The 22,776-nt window shown below is 38.6% G+C and overlaps 1 protein-coding gene across 27 annotated transcripts in view; it reads left to right on the top strand.

Annotated features, from left to right (window-relative positions):
* The window catches only part of ABI1 (abl interactor 1), a 94,074-nt gene that overhangs the window by 39,320 nt on the left and 31,978 nt on the right, over nucleotides 1-22,776 (top strand). For 13 of the 27 annotated variants that reach the window (XM_057732272.1, XM_057732257.1, XM_057732258.1 and 10 more), the window contains exon 2: nucleotides 2,578-2,745. The exons of 2 other annotated variants lie outside the window; for them this stretch is intronic. In XM_057732272.1, the coding sequence (XP_057588255.1) occupies nucleotides 2,578-2,745 (168 nt within the window). Of the gene's footprint in view, nucleotides 1-2,577; nucleotides 2,746-4,645; nucleotides 4,719-9,206; nucleotides 9,319-22,776 lie in introns of those variants that run through there. 12 more of the 27 variants (XM_057732251.1, XM_057732255.1, XM_057732247.1 and 9 more) reach the window with 4 other exon arrangements.

The raw sequence follows: 22,776 nt of genomic DNA on the forward strand, positions 1-22,776 counted from the left end.
AGCATCAAAGAATGAGGCAGACCCACTATTGGATACTAAACTTACAAACCTGAAATAAGTGACAACCATAATTTCTTGTGCAGGTTTAACTTTTAAATCCATGGTCTATAGAGGAAATTAACTTTGACTAGAACTGCATTCTCTCCAGTAAGGCCACAATCTACGTGTGGCTCTTGAGCACTTTAAAATGTGGCTAGTTTGGGAAAATGAATTTTAAAATTTTATTTAATTTTAATTATTTTGAATTTAAAATAGAAGCAGCATAAAATGGCGTCTGTTAAGTGCAACTTTACTTTTTTGGTAGGGCCACATTTTACTTTAACCATTGCATCGGAACATGCATGGGAGGTTTTGCCAGCTAGGCCTGAAAGTGGCACCTGTATCTGCTATCATTCCATTGACAATACCTAGTTAACACATCCATCACTGCGTGTATACACTTCATGTATATCTTTTTTTTCTTTGGCTGAGAACATGTTAGTTCTACCCTTTTAGCAAATTTCAATTACATAATACAGTGTTAACTACAGTCACCATGTTTTACGTTTAGGTCTTTTTGTTGGACAGAGCTGGGATATTGATATGTGATAAAATCAAAATTAGATTCAAATGAATGCTTTCAGTTTAAATCCAGTACTACAGGTTTTTTCTTAACTTTGTTCTTAAATCAGAATCTCTTTTGAATTATGCCAAAAATATTAGTTCTCAGTGACTTAAACATAATTAATGACTTGCTTTATCCCACACTACACAAACAACAGTCTGAGAATAATAATTCCAAATCGACTGTCAGGGACAAAGTGATTGAAAACAGTTTCAATTTTTTTTCCCCCTCTTTCAGTTGTTTTTGTCCTAAGGATAAGCCCTGTTAGAATGTACAATCAAATTTCTGTGCTTTGAAGCCACTTGTAGGATATTTTCTCTTTGGTTAAGCCATCACTTGAGTGCAGTTAGGCTCATTTGATTAATTTTACATTTAATTTTGGGAATTCTTTTTTAAAATTTAATTTTGTTTTATAACTGTGAATTATTTGCATAATTCCAAAAACAAATCTAAAAACAGGTATGTTTAAAGAATCTTGTCCATGTTCTTGCCAACCTATTTACCCTCGACCCCGTATGTAATTATTTTTTAAGGATGTTATGTTTTATCCTTTTTTCTTAAAAAGTGAAGGCATATATTTTTGTATCTTTCCCCATTCCTTAAGTGGTAGCATTCAATAAACTTCTTTTTTCTTCTGTCTCCCCCCCTGCAACCCTCCACCGTAGCAGTATTCTGGAGATCGAATGTAGTGGTAATAACGATATCCCTCAGCATTCCTTCTTACAGCAGTATAGTTAGTACTCTACTGTTTGGAGATCCCATAGTTTATTCCACCAGTCCCCCATCGATGGTTATATCGGTTGTTTCCAGTCTTTTACTATTGCAAGTAGTGCTGTAATGAATAATTACATAATATTTTTGCTAGCAATTCTTTGCAATGGATTGCTAAAAGTAAAATTACTGGGGCAGAAATAAGTCCATGTATAGTTTTGCTGGATCTCACCAGCTGTATATCAGATTGTCTTTCCCCACAACTTTGCCTACTTCTGGATTTTTGACAGGTGGATAGGTGAGAAAGTATCTTATATTAGTCCTACTTCTGGATTTTTGACAGGTGGATAGGTGAGAAAGTATCTTATATTAGTTTGCATCTGCATTTTATTTCTGTGATGAGTAGGTTGAATGTTTTTAAAAATGGTTAAGAGTGTTGCAATGCTTTTTCTTTTTTTAACTCTAAGATCTCTATTCCATTTTTTCTGTCTGTTCTTGGCCTTTGTATTTTTAGGTTCATATTAATTGTGATACAAGTTGCTGGACACCCTGCTCACCGCCCCCTCCATCCCCCACCACCCCCAGAGTTTATCACTTTTCTTTGAATTTTGCTCTGAATTTTGCTCTGAACTTTGCTTTGAACTTTGTCTCAGAACATTTCTTACTTTCTGACTCTGAGTTGTGTACTGGAGTTTGGGAAGAATGGATCGGCAAAGGTTGGGGTCATAAGATTTACGGTAGTTCTTGTGGAGGTGAGAAGCTTGGTTGTAATGGTTAACGGGGGGTTTGGATTTCTGATGGTGATTAATGTAAACAGGAATGTAAGGTAGAATGGATGTAGTTCGTATCATTTGACTAGTAGATGTTGTGACTTTTTTTTGTTAAATTAACATTTGTTAAGTAGAGCCTCGGGGCGTCATGAACAGTGAGTTCAAGGTTCAACAAAAGACCGCAAGGGAAAGTGAAGTAGAGAAATTAATTCCTCACAAGTCTTGGAGGGGGTACACAGCATGCCTTGAGGGGATACTTGGGGAGGTCAACGCAGGGTGCAGGCAGAGAGTGAGCAGTAGGACCTGAGGCACATGCCTTTATTAGGGTCTGAGGGTGGAGTGCTTTGTGGTTCATCAGACTGATCCGATAAGTTTTTTGATTCAGTTGGGCTTTTCTATTAAAAAATATAATTATAACTCTGCCTTTCTATGAACAGATGTTTAATGAATGTTAACCTAAATAAATATTGGTTGTTTTTGTTCTTATTTCAGGCTACAGACAAGAGAAAAGCTTTAGAAGAGACCAAAGCCTACACAACCCAATCCCTAGCTAGTGTTGCTTATCAAATAAATGCATTGGCTAACAATGTACTCCAATTGCTGGACATCCAAGCCTCTCAGCTTCGGAGAATGGAGTCTTCCATCAATCATATCTCACAGGTAACAGCTTGTAAAAAGCTTTAAATTCACATTTAATTAACTGGCAGCATAATATCAGTAGGTAGCCTGGAAGTGTGGATCCCTTACTCATCTTCTTACTGGTACTAGTCATTGTCACTTGCAGCTTTAGCTTTGATTTCAATAAGCCTACTCTTTTTTTTTTTTTTTAAAGTTTTTTTGTGTGTGTGGTAAAATAAACATACCAGTGGTTATTGGTCTGTGGTTTTGGTGTTAGTATAATGCTGGTCTTACAGAATATGTTGGACAACATCCCCTCCTCTTCAGTTTTATGGAAATGTGTGTGTGGAATTGATTTTCAACCATTGCATTGATTTTCATTCTGGTCTTAATTATGTCTTTTTTTTTTTTTTTTTCCCTTACCCATTTACCCTAAATGTTACATTTACTATGTATGTTTTTGCTTGTAGTTGGGAGTTTTTGAAAGGCAGCCGATTGTGTTGTTACTCAATTTAAAAAATTCTAGAACCTAGCACTAAACCCGCCATATGCTTAGCATTCAGTAAGTGTTTGTTAAAATTTCTGTTTAGGAGGGGTTGATCTGTATACTATTCAGTACAATACATGAAAGTATTTAATAAACATTTGAATAAAGAAAATAGTCCTGCGGGCATGTCGTTTGGGTGACGTTGAAGGAGTGACAGACATTTAAGTTGGGATTTAAAGGGAGCCTGTACATATATCATATTGACATGAAGTGCAGATGCACCCAGTCTAAGGTAATGGCATTTGATGAAGAGACGATGGCTTGTTGAGGGTGACTAGGATGTAGGTGTTGTTTGGAATGAGGAATGTACCTGGAGGTTGGTTTTGAAAAATAAATCTGAAGTTTTAAATTATAGTTCATTTCTCTTTGATTTGGCTTCATTGATGAAGCTGAATGACGAGGTTGTGTTACGTTAAGGGAAGTGGTGTGTATGCCTTAGCTGCTTCTCTGCTTCTCTTATCTGATTGGTGAGAAGCATACATCTCCTGAATCAGAACAGCATGCTTAGCAGAAAAGGAGAGTATCAGTCTTCCCTAACCAGCATCAGATGGCAGACTGATGTGATTAAGCCTTGTAGCAAGGGAAAGGATATCCTTTGGAAACTGGAGACTCTGTTCTTTACTTTCAAGGCAGACAGCAGGCTATCCTGCCTCTGTTCAGTCTGCTTTTTGGAGAAATGAATCACCCAAGCCCACATTCTGCCTCAAATAGTCTCTGTGGTGTTGAGGAAGCAAATCTCCAAACCCCTCCCTGTTGATCAGAGTTTGGGCTAAACCATGTTTTAGTTCTGTCCTAATCAGTAGTAATAACTGGGGACTGCTCTTATCTCACTTAGAATAAGGGCTATGTTTTTCAAAAAGGGGCTTTGGAACCCTCCTTCTTCTGGTCTGGTTATAAGTGGTTAGCTTGGGAGTCTCTTTCCAGATCTTCTGACCTTTTGGGTGTCTGGAAGCCATTCACCAGGCTGCAGCTTGAACCTCCTAATAACTTGTTGGGTCTTTACAATTGCCTAATCTTGTTTCAAAGCCTGGAAATGGTTCTTCACTTCCTATGGTTTAAACCTCAGATATCTTAGCCTGGCATAAGAAGCCCTTTGGTCTGATCTCTTTCAGTTCTCATCACAGTCCTGCCATGCTCAACTTCTTGAAGTGTTCTGAACACAGCATTGCAATTCTGTGCCTCTTTGCTTTTCCATCATCTGTTTGTCTTACTTGGAATTAACTTTGTTCCATCTCTGTTCTGCTTAACACAAGCACCATCTGAGAAGTCTTCACTGATTAGCTCGGGGTAGAGTTACTGACGCTCTCTTTGTACTGTGCCATCTTACTTGTTCCTCCTTGTATCAGTGACTTGAGGTGTTATACATATGTGTCTCCCCTTCCTCTCTCTTTAAAGGTAAAGACCATCCCGTGTAAGTACCATGTGCCGACCGATTGTGCCCCAGGAGCTCCTCATCTCTGTATCCTCAGTACGTAGTTACCTGGCGCTTAAGAGATGGTTTGAAAAGTATTTTTTGAATGAGATAGTGCTGTATGGCCTGCTTTGAAGTCATAAAGATCTCGGTTTGAATCCTAGTTCTGCCAGCATGTGATTTGTTCGGATTACCTAACATTTTTTAGTTTAGTTTTCTCATATGCACAGTTGGGACAACAGAGCTGACCTTAGAGATTAAATAAAGCATTGCATGTAAAGCATTTAGCTCAATACCTGGATATAAAACATTGGCATTATTAGTAATCATAGCGAACCATCCATTCTTTCTCTTATATTCAGCCTCTCTTATAATTCCATCTCTAATCAACATTAAGCATTTCCCACCCTATCTTAAAAAAAGCTTTCCTTACCTTGTACCTTTTGAGATATTACCTTTTCTCTCTTGACAATTCACAGCCTAAGTTCTTGAACCTGTCATCTTGTGGCATCCTCTTCCTCGAAACATATATATGCTTCAATCCATTGCGGTTTGATTTTGTCTCCTTCTACTCCGTGAATGTTGCTTTTGCAGAAAGGAGCAATGATATCTTTGTTCTAAATGTAGAAATATTTTACCTCACCTCTTCCTTGTTGCTTTTATTTGTGGCACGTGACAAATTCGTAATGTTTGTTTGTATACTTATTTAATGACTATTCCTTCTCTTAGAGGTAAGTTTAATGATGACAGAAACCTCATCTGTTTGGTTCATCACTGTGTCCCTACTGTCTCCCTTAGGGTCTGGCAAGGAGTAGATCCTTGAATCTTTATCCCTGTGGCACTTTAGAAAACCTGTAGTGCTTTGTGAATAAGTATCACTGTTGTTTTTAGAAAGTTCTCCATTTCAGAGGAAAATGAATGTACCCTAGTGTAAATTTTGAATTATCAGTGATTTGGTTCGGAATCTTAACTATAGTACTTACTGTGGTCACTGAAAATATTTTTGCCTGCTTGTTCCTTGAGAAGGTTCAAGTGTGGAGAATTAAAACAGGCTGAAGTGTATTAGAACCTGTAATTAGATATTGTCAGTGTTTGCATTCTTCTCTGTACTCGCACTCTGCCTTGCAGTTCTTATGAAATGACCAGGCAGGAACTGGTCAACAAGTAAGAGTGAGAATTGACCATTACCATTAAAAAGAAAATCTCTGTGCCTGTTACCGTTAATAAAAACCCACACCCACCTCTATCAGATGATATCTTGTCAATTCTTAAACTTTACCTTCAGGACAAAGGCTGGATTGTTGGCGTGGTATTGATGCAAGCATCATCTTGTCTCCCCTCGCCTCCCTAGCTTCATTCCTTCCCTTCCTTCACACCCGGTGCTTCAAACCTCCTCATTCATTTAGTGTTACAGCAGTGTACCGTTGTAGTGGCTAGTCCCTTTGCTTGGAATGTCTGTCTCCCTGATTTCCTCTGCCTGGCTAACTCCTGCTCATTGTTTAGGCTTCAGCTTAATCATCTTGGCCTCATGGAAACCTTTTCCTTGGTTCCAGAAGACTAGATTTGATCTTTCCTAGTATTCCTGTGCCTACTCCTACGTGAGATAACTTCTGTCTAATCTCCCTGACCTGCTCCCTCCACCCCCCCGCTGATCTTTGCCCTGGGGGTTTACTGTATGGGTTATGTCAGTGGGCATCTGTGACTTTGGGTAAAGTGCAGCCAGTGTGCACACGGGAAGGTCAGAAGCAGTGAGGAAGGTAAGTTTAGAATATTTATTTCCCTGGTTTCTTCCCGGTGAACTGGCTGTGTCCTAAGACAAGTCATTATTCCCCTCAATAAGGCCCTTCCCAGTGGCCTTGTCTGTGTGACTTTCTCTTCCTCATTCTGGTAATGTCTCCTGCCCTTGTCCTTTTGGATTTAGGGGTGCTCTTCCTGCTGCTAACACTAGTTCCTGTAGCTTCCCTTCTGTTCCCCTGTCCCTCAACATTCCTTTGTGTTTAGCTCCTTCATGTTATAAGTGCTCTTTGAATTTTTCTAATTGGAATAGTTCATTGGTTTCTGATTGGAAGTCTGGCTAATACAGCTCACCAGCTGTCATTTCTGATACTGCCCCCTCTTTCCTCCTGTTTTTGCCTTTGCCCTTGCTTAGGGAAGCAGGAGGCTCAGCTGGTGAAGTTCTAAAGGACCCTGTTTCCACTTTAGACAGGAAAGTGCTGCTTCTGTTTATATTACATATTGAGATTCTATGTAGGAGTTCACTTGAAATTAGGATGAACAACAAAAGGTTTGAAATTCAGTGACTGCAAGAAAAAAATCTTAAAATCTTTTAAACAGCATTTAAGGTTCTTTAAGAGGCCTGGCACCTGCCGTTATTTTTAGCCTTATTCTTACTACTAACCCACCTAGGATTTTTAAGTTCCAGGCATAAGAAACTCTCTGCCTATCAGTGTCCTGGCTCCTGTTGTTACAGGCGTGTTTCACGTGGCTGACTCCCACTCATCTTGGAGGTCTTACCCTACATTTCATTAAAGGGTGATTTTCCCCACTTCCCCTTTCTGTCCTGCCTCCCACTTATGCACATATTATTAGAATTCTCTGTTGTTTTTTTTTTGTTTTTTTTTTAATTATTTTTTTTTGGGGGGTACACCAGGTTCAATCAACTGTTTTTATACACATATCCCCATATTCCCTCCCTTCCTTGACGCCCCCCCCCTCGAGTCCCCCCCACCCTCCCTGCCCCAGTCCTCTAAGGCATCTTCCATCCTCGAGTTGTTAATTGTTTTTTATAGCATTCTGTACTTCCCTTTCGTAGCATTTATTATTAGAATTACATAGTTAATTTGTCCTGTTCAGTGTCTGCCTTCCATAGGGTTCACTGGGCTCATTGCTGTAGTTCTGGTACCTAGCATGCATGCATTCATTTATTCACCAAATAAAAGGGAAGGAGATGATAGTGGAAGGTCACAGAATCTCTTGAGAGGAGCTCAGTGCAGAGACTTTAGGGCCATAAGAATTCGTAACGGTTTTGAATAGGGCCGTCCCCTTTTAATTTCAGTTGATGAAAAAAATAATCATCCTATCTTTACTTTAGAGAAACCTTATTTGGTTGTGTTCCTCCACAGATTAATGGAACATTGATTGCTAAATGCCTCTGAATCACTGAACTTAAAAAAAAAAAAGTCTTGCTTTCATTTTTATGACTAAGTAGTAAAGGTGACTTAAAATATTTTTTTTGGAGGGAGAGGAAGGACGATTTTAAACTCACAGAAAAATTACAAGTACAGGACAAAGAACTGTTTTGTTTTGGACTGTTTGAGAGTAACTTGCTGCTATGCTGGGCAGTCACTCCTGAATATTTTGGTGTGTATTTTCTAGACGTAAGTACCTGCTACTGCATAGCCATAAAACAGTCATCAAAATCAGGTAATTAACACTGATACATTGATATCATCTAATTCTCAAATTCTACTTAATCTGCCAATGTGTTCAATAGCTTTATGGGAAAAAGGCCCAGTTCAGAAGCATTTAATTACCATGTCTCCTCAGCCTTCTTCAAACTGCAAAAGTTTCTCAGTCTACCCTTGACTTTATCTGACCTTGATACTTTGGAAATTACAGGCCAGTTAATTTGTAGAATGTCAATATGCATATATTTAATGTTTCTTCATGATTAGATTCGTGTGATAAATTAAAGATGACTTTTTGGAGGCAGTAGTTGCCTAGTTAAAAACCACTTTCATTGTCTTAATTTTTTAAAGAAACTTGTTTACTTTTAAGTCTTTTTTTCTAAGTGTGTCTGGCATTGGGGCTTGTAAATCCATAATAATATTTAAAGATAGAGGAAATATGTAAAGAATCTGGCATGTACATCAAGGCTAACATCTCTAAAAATATTTTGTTAGAGATCCAACAAAATTTGCTGTCATAGGAATTTTTATTTCAACTGATCAGGGATAATTTATTTTGCTATATTTTGTCATTAAGATCATGTCAGATTTTAAAATCCTTTGGCTTCTGAATTGCAAGTGGTACGTGAGCACTTCTAAGACATAAAGAAGTATATTTATTCATGGCAGAATTTATTTCTAAAATAACCCTCTTGCTTAAAAACAAATTGTACGCATTTTAGCTCTCAGTTTTAGTTCTGAAATAATTTGAAATTCCAAAAGAAGGCAGTCAGAATCACTGTTCTAAGCCTATTTTTAGTTATTTTTCCTTTGAGCTGGTTTCCTTTCTAGCCACCTGCAGTTTTATGCGCAGTCGCACGTGTTCATTTTTTCTAAAACAGTCCCTCAACCAAGCTTGGCATGAAAGTAGCTTCTCTGATGTTTTTGGTTTGTTGTTTTGAAGAGCAGAGTGTAAATTATAAAACCTCCATTGAGTAAATTCATGTAAAAATATTTTTGATGAAAGACAGCATTACTATGAAATAAAGGACTCTCAGGCTCTAGGGTTTTTAAAAATTATAGTTTATTTTGTCTTGATATCATTAATATACTACATGTTAATATATAGAATATATCTTTTCTGTTCTTTTACTTTCAGCTTTTTGAAGATTTGTCTCTTCTGAGAATTACTGGATTTAAAAAAAATACAGCGTGGGAGTTCCCTCGTGGACTAGTGGTTAGGATTCCAAGCTTTCACTGCCATGGCCCAGGTTCAATCCCTTGCCGGGGAACTGAGAATCCCACAAGCCAAAAATCAAAAAAACAAAACAAAACAAAACAGTGTGATATTTCTTTTAACTGGGGCATTTATGGCATTTACACTTAATGTAGTTATTGATATTTGGATTCAGATGAACTACCATTACTGTGTACTTTTTATTCTTGTCATCTGTTCTGTTACTTTTCTTCCTTTTTCTTTTTTTTCTTTTCTTCTTTCCTTTCCTGTCCTCTCCTCTCCTCCCCTCTCCTCCCCTCTCCTCTCCTCCCCTCCCCTCTCCTCTCCTCCCCTCCCCTCTTTTCTTTCTTTCTCTTTCTTTCTTTTTCTTTCTTTCTTTCTTTCTTTCTTTTTCTTTCTTTCTTTCTTTCTTTCTTTCTTTCTTTCTCTTTCTTTCTTTCTTTCTTCTTTCTTTTTCTTTTCTCTTTCTTTTCTTTCTTTCTTTCTTTCTTTCTTTCTTTCTTTCTTTCTTTCTTCCTTCCTTCCTTCCTTCCTTCCTTCCTTCCTTCCTTCCTTCCTTCCTTCCTTCCTTCCTTTTCTTTCTTTTTCTTTCTTTTTTCTTTCTTTCTTTCTTCCTTTCTCTCTTCCTTTCTTCCTTCCTTCCTTCCTTCCTTCCTTCCTTTCTTTCTTTCTTTCTTTCTTTCTCTCTCTCTCTCTCTCTCTCTCTCCCCTCCCCCCTCCCTTCCTTCCTTTTCTTTCTTTTTTCTTTTTCTTTTTCTTTCTTTCTTTCTTTCTTTCTCTTTCTTTCTTTCTTTCTTTTTTCTTTTTCTTTTTTTCTTTCTTTCTCTTTCTTTCTTTCTTTCTTTCTTTTTCTTTCTTTCTTTCTTTCTTTCTTTCTTCCTTTCTTCCTTTCTTCCTTTCTTCCTTTCTTCCTTCTTTCTTTCTTTTTCTTCCTTCCTTCCTTCCTTCCTTCCTTCCTTCCTTCCTTCCTTTCTTCCTTCCTTCCTTCCTTCCTTCCTTTCTCCTGGATTAACACTCTCTTCTGGATTAACGTTCTTTGGAGGCCTTACTGTGTATGTGCGCACATATATGTATGTGCATGTGTGTGTGTATGCTGCCTCCTGCTTATGGTGAATTATTTCCTTATGTGTTTTATAAATTTTGATTGTGAGCTCATCTTACGATCTCATCTTTGAGCTCTCTCTGCAGGCTAAGGGCAATACACTGATAAGATAAATTGAAGATACATTCCTAGACAGTTTTTGTTGTGCAAGTGTTTTAGGAATACTGTCAGTCCACGACTATTTAGAATTCTGTACCTGAGTAGTTCATGGGAACATGTTATACTTTCTTGGATAACTGCCCCCCTCCCCCTCCAGTGTGTGTGTGTATGTGTATTAGTGTCCTAGAGGTACTGTAACAATTACCTCAAAGTTAATGTCTTAAAACAATACTGCTTTAGTATTTTATAGTTCTGAAGCTTAGAAATATGAAATGGGTTTCACTGGGGCCAGAATTGAGATGTGGGCAGGATTGTGTTCCTTCTCTATGGGAGAAGCTGTTCTCTTGCCTTATTTTAGCTTCCAGAGGCTTCTTGCATTTCTTAGCTGGTGGCCTCTTCCTCCATCTTCAAGCCAGAAATGGCCTGTTGAGTCTTTTTCACATGGCATCACTCTACTCAGCACTAACTGTCCCACTTCCCTCTTTCCTTTTTAAAGACCCTTGTGAGTACATGAGCCCACATAAGTAATCCTGGATAATCTTCCTTTCTCAAGACCCTTAATCACATCTGCAAAGGTCCTTTTGCTATGTCAGTTCTATCTTCCCACCTTTAGCACAAGCCGAGACCTTATATTTTGTTTGCATTTGGCATAAAAGGCTAAGCTTGTTGGTTAGTGGCCAGCAAGCCCCTATAGAGTCGCTTCTTTCATATTTCCTGCTCTGATTTGTAGTCCACCTGTCTCCCTTCTCCCTGGATTTTCTTTGCTGTATTTAATGTTGGACTCTGAATTGTGAAGAGATACTGTCATAGTCTATCAAGCATTTTTAGGCAGTTTGTAAGTGGGAGAGTTTCAGGTTGTCTAATCTGTCATATTGCCTCAGTTGGTATTCCTTATGTTAGCAAGGTATTCCTGACTTTTAATAAGACGTAAGGTCTTATTACTTTTTTTTCCTATTTTATTTTAATTTAAAATGCTTTTAATTTAGCCTCAACAAAACAAAACAAAAACCAACCCCACACACCTCAATGAATTTCATCTTGGAACAAGCTTGTCATTTAACTGTGATTAAAGTCAATTTCTCTAGTTGAGTTCTCTGTTTTACTCTTATCAACAAACTCTGTCTTTTCCTTTCAGTCTGACCCAGCCCGTCCTGGGTTACTCTGATACTGCTGCTCAGCCAGACCAAGAATCTCTCTTACCACATCCTCTTTCCCTACTTCTTCTTTTATTTTTTTTTAATAAAACAAGGTTTATTCTGTAATACTTTATCATAATGAATTGCATCTCTTTGGTAAAAATAAACTTTATAAACAATTTAATAATCAGAGATTAGATAAAAAACTAAACATTTGTTAAGTTGTTTTTAATATGAGCAAAGACTGGCAACTGAGAAGTGGTTCGTTCACTTGGACTGGTCTTCTACTTACTGGCAGTTATAACTCAAACTCAGGGTAATTTCTATGCTGCATTGGAAAAGAGGATAAGGACACAGTTTAATAACTCAAATTTCTTGAATCAAAGCATTCTTACTCCCTTCTTGACTGTCTGGTCAGGTGCTTCCCTTTCAGTACGGATTTTTATTTTCTGTTTTTCTGGCTCATTTGAGCTAAAGATATATAGATATTATTCCCTGCCCAGGTGTCGTCATTGGGCTTCATTTCACAGTTCCCTCCCTCCGTCTAACAATATGTGCATGTGTCCAGGCCAGTCAGATACTACCTAAGGGATTATAGTGAAAAGCCAAGTTCTGTTTTGCCCCTTTCTATACCTAGCCTTGCTCTCTAGAACACTTTCATAGTAAGTACTGTGTATCAGGCTTTTTACATACATGAGCACCGGTGAATTAACTCACTCTCACAACACAGATGAAGGAGACGTCCTCAGTTACAAGTTCCAGCTTATCAAACATTTATATTGTTAATTTTTACTATTTTTAATTTTTAAGAATTTGCTTGCTCTTTTTCACAAGTTGGATTCTTATTTATTAATGAATTATCTTTTACACGTCATATAATATATAAATATGTATTTCACATAATATAAATAATATATATTTCATATATAATATAAATCCTTTTTTAAAAAAAAGGACTCCTCTAGTCTCTGCAAATATTTTTTTCAGGTTCTTTTTTTCTGTTATTGTTTGTTTTGTTTTATTTTAGTTTTGTTTTGTTTTAGGTCCCGTTTCCCCCCCCCCCCTCCCCCCCGCCCACCCCACCCCATGCAGTGTTGTCTCAAATAATCTGGTGATCCTAGTCTGCTTCTGTTTAAGAATGAGGAACTGAAATGCTTAAGTAGAAACTATAAATATGTGACAGAGACTGTCACTTGGTGGGGTGATTGGGCTTTGAGCAAGGGCCCCACCCAAATCTTCAGTAATTATAAGTCTTTTCTTGTGCTGTTCTATTTCTGTAGTGAAGAGTTTTTCTAACTTCTTTCATAAGAATTATGTTTTTGAGGAAAAGCTGGCATTTGAGAACATGGTGAGTGGAAGGACGGGGAATTCGACTCTTCAGTATATAGGCACTCAATTCTCCAGCTTTTAGCTCTTTTCCTCACTTTTAAAAGAAGAGCAGTTATATTGAGATAGAATTCACATACCGTACCATTTACCCACTTAAAGTGTACAGTTCAGTGGCTTCTGTTCACCAAGTTACATACCCATCACCACAGCAATTTTAGAATATTGTCATGACCCTGAAAAGAAGCCACTTATCCATCCTAGCTCTCACTCTCTATTCCCTGCATCGTCTCTCCACCTAGCCCTAAGAAACTAGTAATTTACTTTTTGAAAAAAATGATATTTATTTATTTAGGTTGTGCTGGGTCTTAGTTGTGGCATGAGGACTTCTTAGTTGTGGCATGCAGGCTTTGTAGTTGTGGCATGCAAACTCTTAGTTGTGGTATGCGAGATCTAGTTCCCTGACCAGGGATTGAACCCCAGCCTGAGTCTTACCCACTGGACCACCAGGGAAGTCCCAGTAATTTACTTTTTATCCCTGTAGATTTGCCTATTCTGGGTATTTCATATAAATGGAATCATGTAGTAAGTGGTCCTTTGCGATGGCTTCTTTCATTTAGCGTGATGTTTTCAAAGCTCATCCATATTGTAGCATGTGTCAGTGCTTATTCCTTTTTACTGCCAAGTAATATTAATAATACTCTATTTTATGGATATATCAGATTTATCCATTTATTAGTTAATGGATATCTGGACTGTTTCTACTTTTTGGCTGTTACGATATACTGTGAACATTTGTGTACAAGTTTCTGTGTGGACATATGTTTTCAGTTATACTGGTTATATACCTAAGAGTGGAGTGGCTGGATCCTATGGTAACTCTTCTGTTTAACCCTTCAAGGCACTGCTGACTGTCATCCAAAGTGGCTGCACCATTTTACGTTCGCACTGGCATTGTATCAAGGTTTCAGTTTCTCCACTTCTGCACAAGCTCTGTTTTACCTATTTTTTTTCAATAGCCGTCCTAGGGGATGTCAAGTGGTATCTCATTGTGGTTTTGATTCTGTTTTTCACTTTTGTAGTTTAAAGGACCTGTTCCTTCCAAATTCTGAGCCTCTCAAGAGTTATTTTTTTCTTTTAGAGTAAATTGCCTTGCTGCCTGCAGGCATTTTGGGTTTTAGCTTCTTCTGTTCTCTTCAGTTAGGTACCATGCCTCCATTTGCTTTCTGACATCCAACCATTTATTGGAAGCTCTTGTAAAAGATCAATGTAATTAATCCTCTAAATTTAATCTACCAACTTGTACCTTTAAATATTCTTTCTGTATAAATATCCCCAAATGTTGTCCTTTCTTGTAAGAAGAATTACAGGACCAAAAATACTGCTGCAATGAATATGAAAGAAATGAGGCTCAGAAGGGGTTATTGTTAAGTACAGTCCAAATCCTTTTAAAGTGTTAGATTTGACTCCTCTGATAATACTGATTTGCACTCCTTGTTATGTGTTTAATATAGCTGGAACATCTTAAATGAACTAAGTAATGATTTTTAATTTCTAAGATTGCTTATAAGAGTTGTATTTATTATTGGCTATAAGCTTTAACAGGTTTAACATCATCTGGTAAGTAAACTCAGAGTTAAACACGTGAATATGGATTGAGGAACAGAGAATAATAATAATAATAGCTAACATTTAGTTCTTTCCACATGTCAGACACTATTGAAAATCTTTTATACGTTACCTCATTTAATTCTCATATGAACTGTGTGAGATTGATAGAATTCTTTGTTTTTAAACCTTGTCTGTCTGGTAAGAAAACTAAGGGCATAGAGTAGTTAAGTAGTTTGCTCAAGGTTACCCAGCTAGTAAATGGTAGAGTCTACTTTTAAATCTGTGCAGTGTGATTCCTGAGTCTGTGCTCTTGAAGTCCATTAGATTATAATGCCTGACATTTCTACAGAATTCTAAATGTATTATCTTTCTGAGACCCGGGGTGGGGGGGGGGGACGACACTCATGCGATATTAAAATAAATGTGAATTCTTGGGTAAGGAGTAGTAGTTGGGGAATAAGTACAAATCTATGACCTGACATGTAGAAGACGAGCTGTGATCTAATGGTCTCTTAAAAGTTCATATTTACTTTAGATCCTGGTTTGAATCAAAACTCATTATCACTAAATTAAGCACAAAAATTTTTTTATGAGGTGGACACATAATTGCCATGTAGAGTGTTGTATAGTGTGTATTATGTTCTTCAGCATGAGGGGAGGAGACAGAAAAATGCCCTTGGGTTGTCCTTAAGTTGGGTGTAGGCCAAAGTGCTAGTGACAGAGCCAGTTTTTCCCAGGATAAAATATTTCGAAATAATTCTGACCTGAGTGTTTTATATTATGTTTTTCCACCAGAGTCTTATTTTGCAGCTCATCTTTTCTGAATAGATCTGTTTTATAGTGTGTGTATATAGGTCATTCTGAATCAAGTTAACTTTGCAGTTGATTGGGACCTTGTTTCAAGCTTATTGAACAAAGCTCTGTAACACAGAATTTTGGGCATAGGGCCATTTCCAGAGTCTGGTCCAAATAAGCAGTAACAGACAAAGATTGTCTCTTTCTTGGCTAAAGGCTTTCTGTGTGTGGCTTGTCTCAGGACTCTTTTACACTTTTTCTGCCCCTTTCATACTCCTGTCCTTTTTCTATTCAGGGCAAAAGTGTTTTGGTTTTCATTCTGCAGTTACTCTTTCAGCAAGCATTTATTGTGCTTTTACTTACATACAAGGTTCTTTGCTTGAAACCTATAATGCCCTCCCTGTGTTGGCACTGTTATTTGTGGGGATGGTAAGCCTTCCAGCGTGATAGTTTAGAAAATATGTGAAATATTAAGTAGTTTTGCTATGTCATACTTCTTTCCCACCTGTCTTTTGATAATTAAGAAGGATTTTTTTCTGGAGGATATTTAAAAGGAGCATATGCTTTCTTTACCCTGCCGCCCTGCAACTTCCCAAAGTGGTAAGGGAGCGTGTAATTAAAACAACATATTTCTGTATAATAATTTTCAATAATAATGTCTTAAAAGGCAATTTAAAAATCTCTACTTGTGAAATTTGCCTATTTCAGTATTCATTTTGGAAAATGGTGTTTTTCTTTCTAAATAGAATCACTTTTGGAATATTGTAATTGTTCTTTGAACCTTTGCTTTCTACACTATTTTACCTATTCCTATTCAATTCCCATTCTGCTCATATTATAAAGGGCCCACTTGACCCTTTAAAAAGAACGTGTCCTTTTTAATTAATGTTAATTTAACATTTCCTAATTTCTTTAGTCTTTCTTTAATAACTCTTAATATGAGTAGAGTTCTACTTATTTTTATTCATGCTATTTAAAAGTTTCTCTAATCTCTAGGCAGGTGTTGTATTTTCGTGCCTCTTTGCCTTTGCTTACACTGTTCCTTTTACCCAGAGTCCCCCCACCCCCAGTCTTCTTTCTTCTCTTTGGCTGGCTAAGTGAGGTTTCTTTTATGGAATCTTATGATCATGCTTCAGGATTATTAGTCATTTTTTTCTCTGTGCCTGTTTGTGCTTTTTTGTGCAATTAAAGACTTTAAAAAATTATACTTAGTAACACTCAAAAGAATAAATGTAACAAATTTTATAATAAATGTCTGTGACTACCACCAAAGTTAACTAGAAACGGTCAATTCTGTTTTTTCTACCTTTGTGCTTCAATCTATACTCCTAAGGGTATTGTTATTTCCTAGCCTTTTTAAAGTTTATCACATATATGTGTATCCTTAAATACTTAGTTTAATTTTGTTTGGGTTTAAAAAAAATAGATTTAGGCTGTATGTGGTCAAAACCAAAACCCAGTGTCGCTTGCTTTTCTTATTCAACATTATGTTTCCACTATTCATCTGTATTTCGTACATGTCATTCATAGTAGTTCTTTAGCATTAATGTAATATTTCAGGTATAAATTTGCCACTTATTTGCATTTATATTTAATGATTCTGGAATTGGTTTTTTCCCTCTAGTGTGAGGTTGGCATCCATTTTCTGTGTTTCCGTCTGGCAAAATAGTTGCCCTATTTAAATAATGCATTCTTCGGCCCCCCCACCCCCCCCCCCCCCCCACCCCGTGCAGTCACAGTAAGGTAACAAGTTTCCTTATGATGGAGAGTTTGTTTCTGAGTTCCAGCTTCTGTTACCTTGATCCATATATTAACCCTATCTAAGAACCTTACTGTCTTATTTACTTTGGCTTTATGGTAAACCTCAGTAGGCAGGTCCCTGCCTCCCTCCCTTGGTCATTCTTTCCCCCTTGCCCTTCTGTATATATTTTGAAACCTTGAAAAACCCACTTAGGGTTTTTATTAAGAGGCATTAAAGCTGAGGTTTAGTTTGGGAAGATTTGTCATCAACACTACATTGGATGGGAGTAGAGGAATGAGAGGTATATCTGGTTGTGAGTAGGTGGGGTATGTTGTACTTGGCTTTGAAGGCCACGCTTTTTTTTTTTTTTTTTTCAGGTTAATGTGTCAGGCTCCTATTTGAGTGTTTATAACTGCATGGGAAGGGAGTTTCTTAGGGTTTTAGTTAGGTGCTCTGGTTATTTTGAGGGGTAGAGTATTTCTGTTGATTATCTTATGTTCCCCATTGCTATTATTCTCTCTCACAACTCTTGATATTGTTTGCACTTGTCATCTTAAGTCTGTCAGGAGAGTTTTCTAGTCGTGTTGTATCAGCTCTAGGTTGTGCCTATTACGTTCCCCAGATCCAAAGCCTTATTTACTTTGTGTTAGGCTACTGCAGCTATGTCTTTGTTACCAGCCCATAGCAGTGCTGTTTCATTTTATGTGCTGAAAGTGCAATAGAAAATAATAAAATTCAAAAAAAATTATTTTTTAAAGGTGAAGATTTTCTTCAAGTTAAAAAAATTAGGAACTGTTGCATAATTTCAAAACTGGACAGGGAAGTTGTTAAACTGTTTTGTCATTTGATGTTTACTCAGGAAACAGAAATACTGTCCTGTGTTAAACTTAGTTCTTGGATTTTTGTGAGTGTTGGATTATAGATAAGGTCTTTAAGAATATCCTCATGCTGTTACAAGGTGGTCGCCCTGTGCCTGTTGAGTCTATCCCTACTTCCAGATGCATCTCATTTGCATTCTTTCTGTTGATCGCTTCTCCTTCGGGGGCTGAATCGTCAGGCATGCTCATTGAGAACTTGTCTTTGGTCTCTATCTTTTCTCTAGTTTGTCCCACCGATACCCATATCTGTAAGATCTGCTTTCTTCTTTCAAATGAAGTTTAGCATTTAGGACTTGTTTACCTTGGAATCAGTGAGTTTCAAGCTTCTAAAACCTTAATGCTTATTAAACTGGGCTCTGAGGAGTTTTCTAGTCTTTTTATTGCTAGTGGCAAAACTAGAGATGTGAGCATAATTCATATTCATCATCTTTCCCTTTTTATTTTATTTTTTAAGATAAAAAATCATGTTTAAGATGTACAGCACCATGTTTTGATACACATATACCTAGTGAAATATGACTACAATCAAGCGAATTAACGCATGTTCTCCTCACATAGCTAACTTTTTATTCGTGTGTGTGTGATGAGAGCACCTGAAATCCACTCTCCTAGCATGTTCCCAGGATTCAGTACAGTATTATTACCTGTAGTCACCATGCTGTACACTGGATCTCTAGACTTAGTCATCTGGCACACCTGCAACTTTGTCCCCTTTGACTAACGTCTCATTTCCCCTGCGGAGTCCCCATCCTTGGTAACCGCCATTCTGCTCTCTGCTTCTAGTGGTGGACTTTTTAAGATTCCACGTATGAGTGAGATCATGAAGTATGCCCCCCCCCCCCCGCCCCCCGTGTGTGACTTACTTCCCTTGGCATAGTGTCCTCCAGGTTCAACGTTTATCATGTTTCTAATACACCACGTGCGATATCCATGTTTTTATATTTATATTTTGGAAGATACTTTGCCTTAATCGCAGGGTTGTAGATTGGACAGTTTGATAAATATGGTTAAGGTGTGGTTAAGTCTGAATCATATTTGTCAGTACTTTCAGTACTTTTTGTATTAAGCAATATTTATATAGATTCTAATATTATCCCAGCCCCCATTTTATATAAACAAGATGGAGTCTTCATGAGTTAAGGCTTGTATAAAATTTCATAACTAGTAAGTAAAAGAGCCAGTGTTCAAACCAAGGCTTTCTGATTTCACATTTGTGTGCCTTTTAAAAAAAACTAGTGTTTTTTTTAAAATAAATACCTCATTTTATTGATTTTCCCTATTATTCAACATATGAAATATATAGTATGAAATCAAAAACACCAAAACCATGGTATTAAAAAAACTAGTGGTTTTCACATGTGCTTCATGGATCTAGGGATTGCTGTAGGGTGCTACAGCCTGCTAGTCCCTCTCAACTTGGGATGCTCTTGAATTTTATGTTTATTAGCATTGAAAACTAGTTTTCTTTATATCAGACTGCTTCTTTTGCCATCTAAAGATAAAGTGTGAAAGTAAGGAAATTCAAGTATGAGAAGGGAATGGTCTCCTTGGAAAAGCTAACTCTGGCTTGGTGAACATATGCGTGCTGTTGTTATACAAATGGTCCAAGCCTGTTCCCCTCCTCCTGCTGCTTTCTTCACGCAGGCTGCCATATGGAGGGTTGTTCACCACCGGACGGGTTGTGATGTGGACCTTCATGATTCTGAATTGGGAGACCGGGGAGAGGGAGTAAACTCAGAGAAAAGGTTTTTCAAGAAACTTGAAATAGTGTCCTGAATACTTCTACAGTGTGTGAGGGAAATAGGAAGGATGAAAAAAAGATGATTTTAAGGAGAGTTGTGGACACCATGATGTTTGAGAAAAATATGAAAAGAACTTGAGCCATTTTGAATGTTTTTCCCATGAAGACTGGGAACCATGTGGGATATCCTTTTAAATAGGATTTAAGCAGGTAAGATACCTTCAGATATTTTTCATTTTGTCTTCACAAGTTTACTTTTGGTGAAGGTCACCGTGGTTATACCATGGAGAGCAGATTGGAAAGAGGCTAGATTGGATGCACGTGGACCAGTGAAAAGGTGGATGCAGTAACCAAGGTGAGAGATGATAATAGATTGACTAGGATTAAAGTGTTGGAAACAGAAGGAAACAAATTTCTGGTACTTAAAGGTAAACATGGCAAGATTTAGTGATATTGGGTATGAAATAAGTGCTAGAGGTCTGAACTTTATAACTTGATAGAGAACTGAAGTAGGAAGTAAAGTCGACTTTGTATATGATTTGGGGCACATTCATTTTGAGGTACCATTGAATTATCCAAGAGGAACATCGCAGGTGTTTGTATGATTCTGTAGCACAGAGGAAGGGTCTAGAATAAAGAAAATTTTACATGTGTGTAGTAGTAATTTAGACCTGAATGTCGATGAATTTGCCAAGGAGAGGTTATAAAGGGGAAGAGCCTGTAACTAAACCTGGAGGCACCATGTCTATCAGGTGACCTTGTAAAGGAGACAGAGAATGTGCATTCAGGGGGTTAGGAGCAAACCAAGGTGAGTTTTTTTGTTTTTGTTTTTGTTTTTATACTTTCCAATGAAATCTCAATACTTTTCCTAAATTTAATTCCATGTCAGGCAGAATTTAGCTTAAATTTGTACTGGTTAATCTTGTGCTGGTCCTGTTAGAAAAGGAGGGAGTTTGAGATATGTAGGGATGCGTGCGCGCACACACACACTTAGCTAACTCCAGTTTAACAAGTTAGCCTGCTTTCGTCTCATGGATGCTGGTAGAAGACATGAGACTGCTCAGAGAGAAATGTTGGACTTGACCACTCATGGCAGTAGCAGGAGCCGGAGTTGTCAGCGTTCGTCCTGGCCCCCGCAGCCCCACGCTCCGTGGAGGACTGTGAGGAGGGTGAGTGGTGCTTGTGGTGAGGCTGCTCCTGTATTTGCAGTACAGGTTATTACCAGAGGGGAACCCCCAAGCTTTCACAGTGGGCAGTAAGCCTGCCTGACTCTAATCCAGGAGGGAGGTGATGTCTTCACTGTGCCCAGTAGTGAACAAACCTGCCCTTTGTTCCTGAGGGAGGCATTTCTATCCTTCCTGGCTGTTTGCTCTGTAGACAAACTCAGGATAGTCTGGAACAGAGAGAGGCAGTGCTCTGACTACAAGATGTACAGAAATGCAGTGGGCCCAAGGATAATTGCCTTCCAACAATATTCACCCCTCATTTCTCTACCTACTTGGCTTTTGGTGAAACGTCCCATGATTACGCTCTTCATTGGCCACCCTGAGTAATCTGTTTGACAGAGCCTGGGACCAGAGCCATTCAGTTTGTCTCATAAAACATGTAATTTTGGTTACTGTCAAAGGGTGGTAGCAGGATGAGGCCGCACTGCGATATTGACCTCAGCTGTGCTCCCCAGGGTCCTAGAGCAGGCAGCTGAACAAATAGCGTAAACCTTCATGGTCTGCCTTCGAGAGCCAAGTGGCTTCCTCTTTAAGTTTCTGTACTGACTTTCTGTTTGACCCAGGTACTGCAGGAGTATTAGGGAATACCCAGATTTTGCCTGGCATGCAGGAAGGACGTCTAGGGCAGTTCTGTCATCCAGAGCAATCCTGGCCCGTGAGTTGACACTGACCTGAATGGCTGCAGGGCTGATATGATGTCAGTGTTCACCTCAGCTAAAGTCAGGTACAGATTTCAAACCACCTTTTCTAATTGGATAACTCCCATTTTAGGGATAAATGCCTCAGAGCAGAGTACACATAATTAGCAAGCCAGTTATCCTTCTGGGAGGGCCCCCTCCCCCTAGTCAAGAAGAGCCTTGCTTTGGAGAGGTCGCAGCTGTCTATGGATACAGGATCTAGTGGTGGTGTTTGCTTAAACACTTGCAGATCCCTTATGATCACCCCTGAAGTGCAGGTCACCACATTTCTGGAGCGAGGTAAGTTAATGCCTGGCTCTTCTGCACAAGCACCCCTGTGAAGAATGTGATGCTTACAGCTGTTACCCATCCGTCCCCCGCCCCCAGGTGGGACCTACGCAGGGAGCACAGGTGGGCAGTTTCTCCAGTGTTGCCTCTTGGACAGCTGGTAGGCCTTAGGGCTCCCACGTCAGTACAAATAACTGAGTCTAGTATTTGTTTTTGGAGGGGTTACCTGAAGGCAGTCAGTCCAGTCTGTCCTGTTTGTCTGTGCTACCTGTCAGATATCATTCATCTGCCCTTTGGGATGGCTGAATGATAGCTACAGGAATTGGAGTGGGGGCGGGGGGTGGAAAGACACCTGGAGGTATTGGCAGGTGTTTTGTGTGGGAGGCTCAGGAGCCTAGGACCATCCTCTGCTGCTTCACTAAGGTTTGTCAGTGATATTGAGGAGAAGGATGATCAACTGTGATCAGAGCTGTCCAGCAGGGCCTGGCAGAGCCGCAGTCTGTTCAATTTAAGTCACTTGCACAATCTGGGAGAGCCACACCCAGGACTTTTCCTTTGTGAGGAAGGTTTCTGGGCTGATTCAGAAAGACAGCATCACAAATGTCCCTCTCTTACCCCCAGAGGTTTAAAGTGTCTCTTCCACTGGTGCCAGGGTCGTTCTCCTTTCACTGCTGCAGAATCAGTGTGTCCCATTCCAGTCGCAAACCTTTCCCTTTCTCCCAGTTATCCCTGACCCTCCCCCTGACCTTTTGTCTGGAAGGGTCAGGTGCCAGAGGGACAAGGGCACTTTTATTAATCTTAGAGACCCTATTATGTCCCTCACTGTGGTCCACATGGTCCAGTGTAAGGGGATTTTGTGAGCGGAATACTTA

Source organism: Hippopotamus amphibius, chromosome 4 (assembly GCF_030028045.1).
Source record: "Hippopotamus amphibius kiboko isolate mHipAmp2 chromosome 4, mHipAmp2.hap2, whole genome shotgun sequence".
Taxonomy (NCBI): Eukaryota; Metazoa; Chordata; class Mammalia; order Artiodactyla; family Hippopotamidae; genus Hippopotamus; species Hippopotamus amphibius.